This window comes from Durio zibethinus, chromosome 21 (assembly GCF_047325235.1).
Source record: "Durio zibethinus cultivar Kanyao isolate XHJ-2024 chromosome 21, ASM4732523v1, whole genome shotgun sequence".
Taxonomy (NCBI): domain Eukaryota; kingdom Viridiplantae; phylum Streptophyta; class Magnoliopsida; order Malvales; family Malvaceae; genus Durio; species Durio zibethinus.
The window spans coordinates 10042904-10057917 of record NC_143182.1 but is presented as its reverse complement, the minus strand read 5'-3'; the positions used below and the strand labels follow the sequence as shown (position 1 = coordinate 10057917).

Genomic DNA, 15014 nt, shown 5'->3' with positions numbered 1-15014 from the left:
AATGTAAAAAAATTTTGCTCGTAAAATTAAAAATAAAAGGAAAATTATAGTTAGAGGTAAGAGGCGCAAAGTAATTAAGAGAGAAAGTAGGCAAAGAAGAGGGGAGAGCAGGGAAAAAATTGTGGGGTTAACAGTAGGGGAGTAGACGGGAAGAGGGAGCAGCAGCAACAACTATTTATTCAGATAAGGCGTTTGTAAGTTGTACGTAACGAGCAACTTGCTGCACCCAGAAAATGACATGTGAGATTCAACCCCACAAAAGTGATTCACTTTTTCTTGTTTTTTAATCCTAAATACCCAAACTGCCCTTCTTCTCTATCTTTCCATGATTGATAAATCTTATTGTTATACCAACAACATCCCAGATGTCCGTCCCCACCCACTCAAAGTTTCCCTTTCTCCCTAAATTTTCTATATGCCCATAACAATAAGTGTTCACTTTTTCATCAGCAAATCAATAGGGAAATGTTGACTGAACAGCCCTCAGCAGAGCAGGAGGTTTCACACCTAGCCAAGAACAATCCTGAAAGATGAAAAGAAACCTTCCCCTTTTTTTTTTTTATGAAGAATCTAAAGTTACCCAAGAGTCAGCTTTTGATTCAAGCTGTTAAAGAATCAGAACGGAACAGTTGTTTAATTTTAACAGGATAAAGCAGCTCCAATACATGCTTAAAACAACATCAAGTACTCTCTTCCAATCCAACTTTCTGAAGATTCCAAGATAGAATTGTCAATTTCATAAGTCACAACCAGTTTCTTTAGAAGCACAAGAAAGATAAGAGAGATCTTGATCCTTACCTAATTGTCAATATGATGTTTTAAGCATAAAGTGAAGTTGACTCCTGCAACAAAAGAGTTTTTGTATGAAAGAAACGGCTTATCCTCTTTGATCAAATCTAGGACAGATCAGAAAGCCCTTTTTCAGGGGGTAGATTTCTCTCTCCTTTCCTTTTGAAAGAAAAAAAAAATCTTCTGTTAAAAGACAGGAGGAAAATGTATTTGGGAGGATCTTGTTTATCAAACTTTTTGGACACAGAAACCTGGACTGCTAAATCAATGTAACTTACGCACGTGGCAGTTGGAAAAATAATCCACGTCTATAACTCGCAAGACAGGTTTGTGCATAACTAAACAAAGTTTGACACAATACTAATTGTAGGCACCATATTTCGGTAGACTGAATTATTATTTTGGAATTGAAAAATAAAAAGATAAAAAAGGATAAATTAAGTAACAAGATTTTGTGTTTGAAATTTAGAGTTTGGATTAAATTTTTAAAATTTCAGTATCATTTTAAACTTAAAATTCAGATTGAGGGATATGATGCTTGATCTTTGAATTGGCATCCTATCTGTATAATTTTTATATAAATCATTGTTCAGAACACAAAAGGAAAACAATGAAGAAACACACAGAAGAAAATAGAGAAAAATACAAAAAAAATCATCGAGAGTTCTCCCCAGCAACCCAATTCGATCACCATCTCTTGCCAACAGCTGGAACCTGTTTCTTTTCACCACCATCACCATTAGCCCACTGTCAAGCCATGACCCTGGCCCCGTCATCAAACCCTCACTCAAACGGCCACCCGTGAGCCAATAACCCATTTCAACCCAACACCCAATTCTAGCATCCAAGTCCCAGCTACAACCGTTGATAATTTCCCTATCCACTCCAATAATCAACCTAAAACCAACACAGACCAAGCAAACCCAAAAACATTGATCCAATTTTCAGGTAATCAGCAGCTTGTTGTCGCTTGAAATCACCCAATTTCACAATCACAAAGACTACAATACAACCCAATAAAGCCGACAATACACAGAGAATCAAACAGCAATCAGGACAGAGGCAAGAGCATCTAACAGAGACCAGTCCAGTGCACCAAATTTTTTAGCCAATTTCCAGCAAGCCATCAATAACAGTTAATCCTCAATCACATGCAACCCTTACACAGAAATAAAAACCCAGCATAATTTCCATTTTTTGCCCAAGTCGATCCTGTCATTACCATCATTAGCTCCAAACCCGATTCATAGAGGTAGGAACGCTATAGTGGAAAACTGCCAGTACAACGTGAAAGAGGAGACGACGAACAACTTTCTGGCAAAATCTTCGAGTTTTTCGGTATTCGGTGAACGGCCAACGGGCGGCGGCAGACGGCGGCGTGCGGTGGCGCTAGCATCGGAATCTGGAAACCCTTGAACTTTTCGGCTGTTTTCTTCTGATTTTAGTGAGTCAGAGACAACAAAAGCTTTTAGAGAGAGCAGAAACTGAAAATCTGATGGAGAAGGCAAAATTTAGGCTTTCATGTTCGCGTGAAACGACCCCATTTCATTTGTTAAAAATTCAGCTGACCCGCGTTTTTTTGTTAACCCAGCCCGTGTTCAGTTGCCACCCAAGCCGCTGGCCCATGTCTTCAAGTCGAGCCTGAGCCGTTCTTCAAGCCGTTTCGTAAAGGAGAGTCGAGCCACAGTTAGAGCTTAAGCTAGCCGTTATTGTTTTGGTTTCTTTTTTCATCTTTTTGTTATTTTGCTTATTATTATTTTCTTATAGTGCAATTTAAAAAATAATAATAAATAAAAATATTTTCAAAAAATGATGACAATTTTCAAATACCACTAAAAATATTTCAAAAAATATTTTAAGAAAAAGCCAAAATATTAATTTTAAAAATATATATTTATGAAGAATATTTTGAAAAAAAATTAAAAATATCAATTTTTCTTAAATAACAAAAAATATTTTAAAAAATATTTTAAGAAAAAATTAAAGTATCAATTATTTTTAATAAAAATATTTTTAAAAATATTAAAAATTAAAGTATCAAATTTTTTAAATAAAAAATATTAAAAAAAAATTTTGAAAAAAAAATTAAAAATATCAATTTTTTCTTAAAATTTAATTTTTAAATATTAAATAATCCGACAACAAAATATTTGCAAAAAAATAATAATTTTCTTATATATTTTTGAGGTAAAAAATTTTTCTTTTAATTTTTTACCAAAAATATTATAATCAATTAAAAATAATTTTTAATAATTAACTCTGATAAATTTTTTTAAAAAATAATATAAAATTAAACTAATATCATCTTTTGATGACATTGTGAAAATGCTATAACTTTTTTCATACATAACCAACAATCATACTCTTAAATTTAGTTTTAGTTTCATAAACATTGAATTTATTTTCTTAAAATACCTGAATCAAATTTATTTTTTTTTTTAAAATGAAATAGATTCATTAAATAATCAATTACACTTAAAAAAAAAAATATTAGTGACATTTCTTTTAATCATATCTAACGATAAATCCAAAAATTTATACATTATGACACAGTATGACCAACCAAAGCTATATTCACATTCAACACATTGTCATTTTCTAAAAAAAAAAACACATTCAATGTCCTACGCTGGCTTAAATGGTCCACAGTACGTATAAATCAGGTGGTCCTGTATTTACAGTTTCAAACAATAATGATATAGACACGCCAACAACTAAATTTAAATTCTTACTAGGGAACTTTTCTTCTTCAGAGGAAGATAAGCTAACCTTATTAGCAGGGAAGGGCTCTCATTGCATTTCTGAAAAATACACTGTCCGAACTGTTCACAATGCTAAGCTTCAATCTACAACGCTGAGAATGAACATCACCATTTATTTCTCGAACATTAACAAGCTGATTCCTGCACTAGGCTTAGCTCTTGGATATCTGTATCTTTGTTAGTCCTCAACCATTAATAATACTACAAAAAGATGAAAAGATTAGCCTGCATTTAATGAAGGCAGCTTTTAAGTTTTTATAGAGTGCATTTCACTTCAAAGTCGTTGAATTCAAGTAAAGCGGCTACTTTAAGGTACTCTTATACAAATATTTACAGAAAAATTGTTCTACAAATTTGAGAAAGAAATCCAATCTACCATTTACTAAAGATATCAAGGCACGCCGTCACCTTTGCATAAAGAAACAGACATAATGCTCAAACAAGCAACAGAGAGAGAACTTCAACAAATTGTTGATGTTTCTTCTGTCTTCTTTTAAGAAGTTAAAAAACCTCATCCCCTTCCTGAAGATTGCACCACCTGGGAAACACACCTACAGAGCCTTATAACCCTAGAGTATCCAGCTCTAAGGTTCCCAACTGCAACCTTTATTTCAGCTGAGAGTGGCCGATGCTGTAAGTTTTCTGCCCCAACGGTGGGAGTCTGTAAATGGTAAGGTACTATCTCTGAAGGATAAACCCCGCTGTTAAGAAACCAAGAAATAAGACAACTCAGTATAATTATTTGAAAAATTATAACAAAACATATTTACCTTGATGCCAATTGATGCATAATGTAATATTTTACAATGATGCTAGCACATACAACAATGAGCAGCCACCCTACAGTGCACAGAATTAATATTTGTATATTTAGACAACAGGATCTACTTGAACTTGTAAAGAATTGTTATCTAAATTTCACTTGTGATACAATCTGAACCACAAATAAAGACTATGATGACGTAAATAGAGTTCTATACTGATGGCACTTTTATGGCAAGACCAATAATATAACATTTCAAGAAACAGTAACCAGTCAATCCAAAGTTAGGCAAGCCGAACCCATACTCTAAATATTGTCTGACTGTTTGAACTACAAATACGTTTACTGGAAAGGGAAAAAACATTAATTTGAAGTCTAAAATAATTAATGAACTGAATCAATTCATAGAAACTAATATAAAATCAAATGAACAAAGCAATTACAAACTCCTTGGAAAAGATCAATGCTCCTTGCTCTGAATATATTATATGGTTGTTATAAATTAATCCATTCCCCTTAGAGCATAAATTTATTAACCACGTGAAAAAATCATCTATCTAACCCAGGCAATTCAGCTATAAGATAAAGCATCAGATTTGCAAAATGCTTATCAGTTTAGAAGTTTAAAATACAATTTATGCAAGACTTTACCAGTTCAAACACGTCACGTCAAGAGTCATCATCACCTTTATACCACTGTCAAAATCAATGAAAGCAAGCTGCAAATCCAGCTGCTTAGCTACAAAACAACGAGGTACTATCAAGTTTCAATCTGACAAAATATGTTTTTTTCGGCAGACTTAAGGCTTAAAACTGGACAAACAAGAGAAAACAGGGGGTATAGTGAATGGAAAAATGGTAACTAAGTCAAGCCAACTGAGCATTCCAACATAGAACAGGTTCTTTGGCAAATTGATATTACAATGATTTAGGATCTAGGACAGCCAAGAAGAGCAATGAATACAATTAATAAACAAACAAACGGCATAAATTAGAAGATCACGCTGGAAATCAAGGGGCAGATGACAACTAGGAAGCCATGATAATGAAGTTACTATTGTCCCTTTGTGGACATGAGTGCAAAAATAATTCACTCAACAGAGATTTAACTTTGCCAAGCCATGTAGTGGCTATGCGCAAACATTTTTACAACCACACTATGAATACAAGTAATTGGATCAGACAGAAGCATTAAAATTTTAAGGGTCTTGCACCAGTCATCCAATAAAAGAGTTTACCTTGAGTGTGTCCAACTGACCGAAGAAAGAGCCAAGGAAATAAAAATTCTTACCATTATTATTTTCATGACTGTTATACTATCCTAACACTAGTTAATAAAAACATCTAGAAAGCCCAAATTGGTAGCTCCATTCCAATCAATAAAAACTAAACAAAAAAAAAAAAAAAAAAACAAAATGAAAGAATAAATAAGACAGTTTCAAGGCCAGATAAACATGCATAGGCTTCAAATGGCATTATATCCAACAAGAAATGTGATCTAGTCATCCATCTCTACTTTGGTTTCCTGAAGAAAAGTATCAAAATTTAAATTCTCCTAAGCCATTGATTCAAGAATTTAAACCGTGTTGTCACAATCACAAATCAGGAGAACATAATAAGGAGGAGACAAAAGAGTACCTGATGGAGAATGGAAGCTAGTTAGTGTCAGATTTCTAATCTCTAACTGTGCTATCTGTACTTCCTCAACCACATCCAGCAGATTTCTTAAAAGTGAACTGGTTCTCTGCATAATCAGAACAAAATAAAATGAAAATAGTTTCAAACATTGCATTTGTCCTGAAACACTGAAATTTGTAAAATAACAAGTATAATGCACTAGGAAAATCTCAAGTAAAGTTCAAAACACTAAGTTTGAGCAAAGATAACTGCAGGAAATCACAGAATCACTTGCTCAAAACTCGAAATATGTACTATATCTTCATTCTAGCACAACCATAAATGAAAGCACAAGTATGGCATACTTTTGTGATATAAGTTAAAACTGAAATAAGTTGTTTTACTTCAGAAGAGAAAAGCAGAAGACACAAGACATTATAAGACAGAAGTACTTACTTGTGTTTCTTGTGCCAAAGTCTTTGGCCCAACATACTTCTTAGTCGATTCATGGTTAAAGACAAAAGCAAATGCAGAGCAAGAATCCATGTTTGGGAAGTTCTAATGAACAAAATCAAAATTTAAAGATAAGAAAGACAAATGAAACAAGGAAAAAAAGAGACGACTTCATTTAAATGGTTGACTTTGTTACCTTACTGATGTTTATATCATTCAATTTGTTTGCAACAAAAATGCTTGAATTTGGACCAGCATTTAATGTGAGACTGCAGATCACCATAATGTAAGAATAAATGTAAAAATATACACAAGTCTTCGTCAAAGAAAAATACAATAAAAAAAAAACCTCTGGCAGATGAACCCATGGTAGTTGAGAATAACATTGTGATGGTCATTCCTGTTCTGCAAATTATCAACCTCCCACCACTGATGAAATAAAAGACAAATTACACCTCAGTCACATAAAATAATTTCCAATGTGTTTAGAGAAGAATAACAGTGAGAGTTAAACAGACCTGAATATCCTGGCGTATAAATCTGCAACAAGTTCTCTTCTTTAGATGATCATTGACTAATTCAATAGTATCAGAACAACTCAGTTCTCCCTTTATCTTGCAGTAAACGTGAAAAGACTTGGTTAAATTTTTTATTTTCTTCTCCAGAGCTTCATCCTCATGCTTCATTGTGGTGACTTTATCACTCACTCCCTGTCATGATTGAAGATATAAAGAAAACTTAGCATAGAAACCACAAAATTTACCAAATATAAGTTACCCATATCTTCTAAAACAATATAAGAGGCACTGAGCAATTCAACTGTTAAACACAACCATGGGAAGAGACAGTGTGAATCATAAAAATTAAGAATACTGATTTTGATTATAGCTAATGGAATGCTAATAGCATCATTCAAAGCAACAGATTTAAGAGTCCACCAAATACTGCCTGTGGTATGCTTTAAGCTGAATGATAATAGTATTTCACAATATATAGAAAACAATACCCTTAAAATATAAAGATATTGCTTTTATTATTTTGAACAATCACATGACATATAGATGTAATCATCCAAAAAACTATGATATCATACTCCAAATAAAGTCAATAAAACTTTTAAGCAAATATGAGCCAGAATCGTCCACCATAATAATTCCAACTTTCTTCAGCATTGAGATACCTTAAAAGGTTAAGAGGAAAATAAATACTATTCTGCATCCAATTTAGGTTGGTATAAGTGTAAGCTCACAAATACCGACAACTATAAAATACAATAGATACACTAAAAAAAGCAGTCAGAGAAAATTCTTAGCCACTCAAATGGCTTTGAAAGAAATTAAAACGCACTATTAAAATGAAAATTGAGAGCCATATGAACCCAAACCCAATGTGGGTTTCATTTAAAATAAATCATGGTTTAGCATTTGTATGCCATAGTGCTTATCTCTGGAGCAGTACCTTTTTCCTTTATAACCATTGGAGTATACAAATTAAAAGGATGAAATCCGTAGTAAAATAAAGCAGAAAGATGGTGCAGCAGCCTTTATAGCCCAAAGGACATACAGAAATTATCCACATCTTATAACTGATAAGCATACCTCAAGGTTGTTTCTAAATGTAACTGGAGATGAATTATCACCAAGTTGAGTGTCTTTTTCAGCAGAAACAGATGGATGCTTGACCCAATTTAACTTCAACATTTGAGACTCCCAAACTCCAGTTCTCAGTAACTGTACCTCTTTCTGCAGTGAGGAATATAGGCAGGTAACAAAGAATACACATTTGAGTGGAGTGAAAAAAAAAAAAACCGAAAGGAAAGAAAATACCAGCAATCTTTCACGCTTCACATGCATCAACTGCAATTTAGCCTTTTCATAGACTATTCTGTTGAGCAATGGTCTTGTTTCAGCTACTCTGCAAGGACATCATTTCAGCAACTTTACCACTTGTAACGCTAAACCAGTTTCCATATTAATTACAGAAACTAATACTAGTCACATTAAAGATACAGCCATGAGGATAGAAAGAAACCACCTCTTAAGCAAAATATTGCTGGATTCATGATATGCCTGCTGACAGCAACACATAAGAACAGTATCAGCAATATGATAGTCTAGGTTGTTTAGAGTAAAGGGAAGCAATGAGTGCCCTGCAAAAAGTAAGTTTGCAATTTTACTTACTGAGCGTAGCTGAGACTGGATTTCTGAGCAAAGCATCTCTAATTTATTAACCTTCTGCTGATGAAGCAATTTATCTTCCAACATGTTTATCTGCACATTCAAATTATTGAGGCAAAGCAAAAAGGAAAAAAAGGAAACTATTGCATGGGAAATTAGGTTATGAGAAGATGTTATCAATATTTATAAACTGTATTTTGAAAAATGTTGTAACTGATGCAGTAAATTACAAAAACAAGATATGTACCATTTTTACATTTAGTTTATCAAAACATGGAGACAGTAGCTGATTGGTAGCTGCCGATAGTTTGAGATAAATCTGCAATATGAGCTCTAAAAATCAAATTCAACAGTAAGAGTAACAGGAAACTTTTGCACTATACATCAGCAAACCTGGATGTTCAACAAATTAGGTACATACTACACATACATCAGTCCAATTCATCAATGTTTTGCCACCTTCAGTCCTTTCATTTTCTACGTTACTTCCATTCAAATATTCAGACATATGCTCCCTGTTATTCTCTTCAACTTTATGAAATTTTGGACTCTGCTGGATACAGTTATTTTTATCTGCACAGTGTACATCTACAATAGCTACTTCTTCACTTGTCCTTTTTCTTTTTGAAGAGTTCTGAATGTCTTGGACAGGACTTGGATTCTGTGTATATCTTTGATGACAGTCATCGATCCTTTGTACAGTTGAACTGCAGTTAATAGATACCACATCTTTTGCAACAGAGAGTTGCATATTATCACCATGTAATGCACTATGCATTTCTTTCACACAGGAGCTTAAATTTGGCTGTTTTGAAGTGGGACTCTGAATTTGCTTCTTTTTGGAGGGGCTCTGAGCAATCATGGCACCAGAGTTCAAATATCAGCCTTAATATCAATTAAGAGCTAGTATTGACATTAAAAAACAGGGAGATTTGATTGCAGTGCAACTGAGAATGAGAGAAGATATAGAGAAAGAGATATACCTTTTCAGGCAACAGCTCATTTTTACTTCCATGTGCATCTGGGGAAACAAAAGCAGAAGAAACTTTCATCTGTTCCCCAATAAAATATTTGCTGGGCCGGTTTATTTCAACTGCAGTCTGGATGTTTTTTTCTGGGCTTCCTGACTGCAATTTCAGGGCAACCCCATCGGGGAAGTTCTTTGAGGTTTCAGAAGTATTCTGCAAATTAAGTCCATTACTCTCTCCAAATCTTTTTGCTAAAGAAGAGTCTGTTAAACGGTTAACCTTAATAAGCGGTGAGCTGGACTGTGTTCTGTTTTCACATGTTGCAGTTAAATTGCTACTGCTAAGAACTGTTTCTACTGAGTTGCACTCTCGCCTGGAAACAATAATGGCGTTATTATTCTGATCATGAAGCTTTAAATTGCCCAACAGACTACCTTTATGTTCTGTTGGTGATGACAACTTCCCATTTAACCTGTTCACCAGAGGAGAAACAAGCTTATAAAGCATATCAGTATCTCCCTTATCTTGGCTAATGTCAAGAGTGATCTCCGTTGGTGAGGAATTAAATGTAGAAGCTACTAACGTCCCATCTACAGAGTCTACTGATATCAAAGAATGATGCATCACTTTCTTTCCTGAGTGAGAAAAATTAGATGGTGAGGTAAATTTGGCCAATATTTCAGTAGAATTGTCGTTATGTTCTTTATCTTTCGCATGTCCTGTGGTCCCTCCATCTTGGCTCAACCTACTGATGTTTTTTGGAGTTCCAAGACCATTGCAATCCACCTCCCCCTGCTTCAGACCAACACCAGACAACTGCTCCTCTAGATTATTAGTGGGGGCAGTTGCCTGTTGGCACTGAAGACCCTCATTCATTTCCTCCATAATTGTATTGAATGAACAAGCTCTTGAAGAAGGGGACTCTGATAATCTGCATTTTGACTTTACAGCTCCATTATTAAAAGCAGAAGCACAGGGAGAAGGCTCCAGAAATTTTAACTCGGAATTACTTTTCAGAATGGATGGCACACTCTCACCTTGTTTTATGCTTCCCTTACTCAAAACAGAACCTGATTGTTTCGTTGAAGGAGTAACAAATAGTGCACGTCTCGGTGAACTTGGAGTACCCAGAAGAATTTGTTGTCTTGTAGCAGATATTGAGTGTATGGACCCTGCTAATGGAGACCCATGTGGTTGACTAGAAGCATGACCAACATTAGAAGTATGTCTTTGATCCTGAGGAGAATTTTCTTTCAACCCATCTCTAGTTGGAGGCTGATTTCCATATTCAAACTGTTTCAACAAATTTAACTGAAAAGCTTCACTATTCTGATTCAGTGGAGTACCAGTAGCAACAACAAGGAACTCAGAATTCAACAAACTTGTTCCAGACACAACTTCAGAGATCTCCTTGTTTCCCTGAAATTGAAACAGTTAAACAAGAGTGCAAATCCATGCCTTAGTTCCTCCTGAAGAAAATGGCGATAATAACTAAACAATGAAAAAGTATATAAATATCATTCACCATCTCCAGCTAACGGTGTCTATGGAGGAAATATATGAAATTGTCTCAGTGAGAACCACTGTAGTAACCCTTCATGAGCTGACAAGGGCAATAACTGCATCTATGACATGTCATTGAATAGAAACATAAACTTCTAAATAGTATAGAATTACATCCCAAATTTCAAAATGAAAAGGAGATGACTTAGCAGATGTTAGGATAGAAAAGAACCATTGTATAAATGAAAACTCCAAGGATCCCCCCGTGTAACAACACCCCACTTGAGTGTACTTACTAAAATTACCAAATTAAAGTATTAAAAAGAAAATAACCAAAACATTGAGAAAAACAATCTTAAGTAACAATAGATTGATAGGACAATGTATTTTGTTCACTGAAATCACCAAATTAAATTATTATAAACAAAATAACCAAAACATTGAGAAAAGGAATCAAGGTAGCATCAGATTGATAGGAGAACGCACTCTGTTCAGCCGATTAGGAGTTTGGATTTGATGATCAACAAAATCCTCCACAATTGGACCATCATTTGTGTTTGACAAGCAGTCACGCATAATTTGATCAATAAGAGTGGTTGTGGAATCACCTGTTGCCTCAACCAGTTTGTTATGAGCAATAGAAATTCCCTCACCAGACATATCATGATTATTACTATTGCAGAGCTCTGGATTCCCAGAATTTGAGGGCTCCATGCAGTCATTCTCATTATCATGAAATATGGCACTCATTGTTAACTTTGGACTGGTAGAATCAGAAGCAGGGATGGCATTAAACTCCTTACTGCCTTCTGCCAAAAGTGCTTCCAACGTGGGAGAGAGCCTCCCATAATCATACCTATGCATGCTTTCTCCAACAAGACTCATGTCATTAGAATCTCTACCACCACTAAATTTATTAATAGGTGCAGGTGACGGAGACTTTAGCTTCTTCACATTTGTTAACACCATAAAGCTTTCTGGATCAGAAGGCATGGTAGCTTGGAACGGTGTCTTCTCTTCAGAAGCAAGAGGAACTCCTGTTGAAGTATTGAGATCTCCTGACTCTGATCGCACAATGCTACGAAAATGCATCGAAAATGCTGTCGAATCCATTGTGATATCATGGTTATCATCTGAAGCAGCACAATCAGATAACCTTCCAGGTCGAATAAAGTTTGCAGACACAGGTCCAAAGAAGTTGTCTTCTGCTACAAGACATTTGAACGAACACTTCAAAACATGGCAATTATTAGCATTAACCATTTTATTCATTAGATTTCTCCTAGAAGTAGAACATAAATATTTTCTATGTCACAAAATTTTAAGAAATTAAACATTACTTAGCCTCCTTTTGATTAATGCTACTTGCTTTTAGCTTTATGAAAATTGATAAAAAGTAAGAATAAAACGTAAAAAGCAACATCATAATTGATTTAAAATGAGTAGATAATTAAAATCTAACACCAATTATAACATAATTAGTCTATGTAGAAGTAACATCACCAATCAAATGGAGCCTAAAAATTGCTAAAATGTAAAAAGAAATAGTGAAAAGAAAATTTATATCTGATAAAAGATTAACAAAATATTAAAACAAGATGGCCAAAAAAACAAAACAAAAACAAAATATTAGAACATAACTCACCTTCAAACATAATTCTTATATATAAAAGTAAAATAGAGCATTTTATCGTTCACCAAAACTAAATTCTTAAGTTTTAATTATTCAAGACATTACTATGTGCTTTTATATCAAAGTCACAGTTTTTGTATTTTGCTTTCGAAAACTGAAATAATTAACGAAAATGCCAACCAAACCACGCTAAAACAATTGTAAACCCTAAATTTTATCGAACTAAAACAAATCCTTACTAATAATTAACAATGCAATCCAAACTGACCATCATTAGAAGTAGCAGATCCAACTGTGCTACTTCCACCGGGAGATGGCGACTCCATCGGCCTCAAGAACGACTTTCTCACACTCAAAACGTCGTCGTCTTCATCCTCATTGCCATCACCACTGTTAGAGTCGTCACTATCCACCAAATCACTGAAGAGACCCAGTAATTCCTTTTCACGTTCAGTGGCTGGTTTGGGAGTGGAATCCGGCGGGGTCTCGTAGTCGTCGTCGCGGTTGAAAATATGGACGGAGGTGATCTCGCGGTCGGCGAAGCTAACGCGCCGCGACCGTTTCTTCCTCAAGGCGATGGTTTCTTCGTCCGTTTCCTGCGTGTTGCAAGGTGGCTCGTCGGGAACCTCGGATGCCATTCTTGCGAGAGAGAGAGAGAGAGAGAGAGAGAGAGTGGGGAAATTTAGGAAAACAGGGAAAATAATTTGGGGATTTGCGGAATTAGGGTTCAGAAATTGAAGTGCATTTTGTTTTTCTTCTGTCTCAGTAGGGGTATGGGGACTGGAGAGTGGCTTTGTGCGGGAAATATGGCGTGAGAATTTTGAAATCGCGGAAAGCCTTTTTTGTCAGGAAAGTTTTTACTATTTTTTTTATAGATGAATATTATATTTTTAGTCAGATCTGATGGTAGACATTTAATGATTTTAAATTAAATATAAAAATAAATAAAATTTTAATAAAAAATAAAATTAATTTGAAGAATTAATTATAAAATTACTTAAAAATGCATTATTTACTTAATTATTTTTAGACGAAGTAATGAAAATCTCTATTATATTTCACGTAGTAAAGAAGATTCTCATTTTTGTTGATTAATATCATGAGAAATAGATGTTAATCAGACTTTATTTAATGATAAAAAGAAAATCTTAAAATTCTGAAATTTAAGTTTAATTTTTATTATTTAATTTTGATTGTTTAATTATATTATAATTTATTAGTTAATTATTTAATAATTACTATTTGATTTACTCTTATTTAATTAAAAAATTATCATATATTTTTATTATAATATAAATTTGTTTTAGATATATCTTAAGAAGATATGTTTCAACTTCCTAATTCCACCGTCTTGTGATAAAAATGTGAAGAGAGTTAAGTGAAAATTTTACTACTATATTTAAGTTACCATGCCATTTATTTTATTGAAAAAAAAATTAGAAGAGTTATTTTAATTTTTCTTTAAATGCAAAAAAATATTGTTAGTATATTGGTACGTCTCTTCTCTAATTATAAAAATAAATTTCTTTTAAAGAGATTAATTTCATTATAATCTAATTTTGTTGTCATTCATACAAATATTTAAAAAAAAAAATCAAAAGGCAAAAAAGGAGATTTATCAACAAAGCATTAATTCCTTTAATAATTGGCTATTTCTATCATTTTAGTCCGTAAATATTGGTACAAAATTTTGTATTTCTAATTTTCTTTTAATCTTTCATTTATTTTATTTTTAATTAAGTCCTAATGTTTTCCCTTTCATGATTATTTTTATTTTTTCATAATTTCGTCAAAAAATAATTTTTTTTTTTATTTTTTTGAGGTTTAAAATTTGTCTATATTAAATATTTATTATTTTTAAATCTACATTTGCATAGAAACATACAAATATATGTAATGATAGTGTATTTGCATGTGTATATAGTTTATAGACAAAATCTAAAACCCATACATCCCAACATCCCAAAAAAAAAAAAAAAAAAGGTCAATCGATGATTCGTTAAAACCAAAACCTCATTAATTATGCGTTTTTTTGTCACACATCTTTGATACACATTTTTAATAGGCCACTAAAAAATAGTAATATATGAATATAGATATTCTATAATTTTAAGACATGTTGGAGAAGGAGAACATTGCAACTATGATATATTGTTATGGGAATCTTTCTTTTTTAACCACTAGAATTAAGTAAAAAAAAAAAGAAGAAATAGGCTTTCGACATCTCATTGATATAGAGAGAAAAGACTTCAAGGCACGACAGTTTCTACCATGTCCAAAAAATATGGAACATGTTAGACTACCTATGTAATGTAAACAAAATTTTTAGCGCTGCACTTCCTATCATAT

The 15014-nt window shown here is 33.4% G+C and overlaps 1 protein-coding gene across 12 annotated transcripts; it reads right to left on the bottom strand.

Moving 5' to 3' along the window:
* Positions 1 to 3390: 3390 nt before the first annotated feature.
* Positions 3391 to 13551, bottom strand: LOC111305523 (uncharacterized). Of its 12 annotated transcripts, none has more exons than XM_089750188.1 (16): positions 12934 to 13551; positions 11519 to 12237; positions 9545 to 10948; positions 8992 to 9411; positions 8818 to 8880; positions 8565 to 8654; positions 8419 to 8456; positions 8211 to 8298; positions 7983 to 8126; positions 6903 to 7094; positions 6734 to 6813; positions 6581 to 6653; positions 6388 to 6489; positions 5953 to 6058; positions 4966 to 5053; positions 3391 to 4252 (listed from the first exon to the last, which is right to left on the bottom strand). In XM_089750188.1, exons 1-16 carry the CDS (start codon positions 13301 to 13303, stop codon positions 4063 to 4065), a joined length of 4167 nt encoding a protein of 1388 aa, XP_089606314.1. In that variant the 5' UTR covers positions 13304 to 13551; the 3' UTR covers positions 3391 to 4062. The 12 variants fall into 12 exon arrangements, with proteins under 12 accessions (XP_089606314.1, XP_022758880.2, XP_022758879.2 ...); XM_022903145.2 differs by having other exon boundaries at positions 8419 to 8453; positions 8809 to 8880; positions 12934 to 13524; XM_022903144.2 differs by having other exon boundaries at positions 8809 to 8880; positions 12934 to 13487.
* Between the last annotated feature and the right edge of the window lie 1463 nt (positions 13552 to 15014).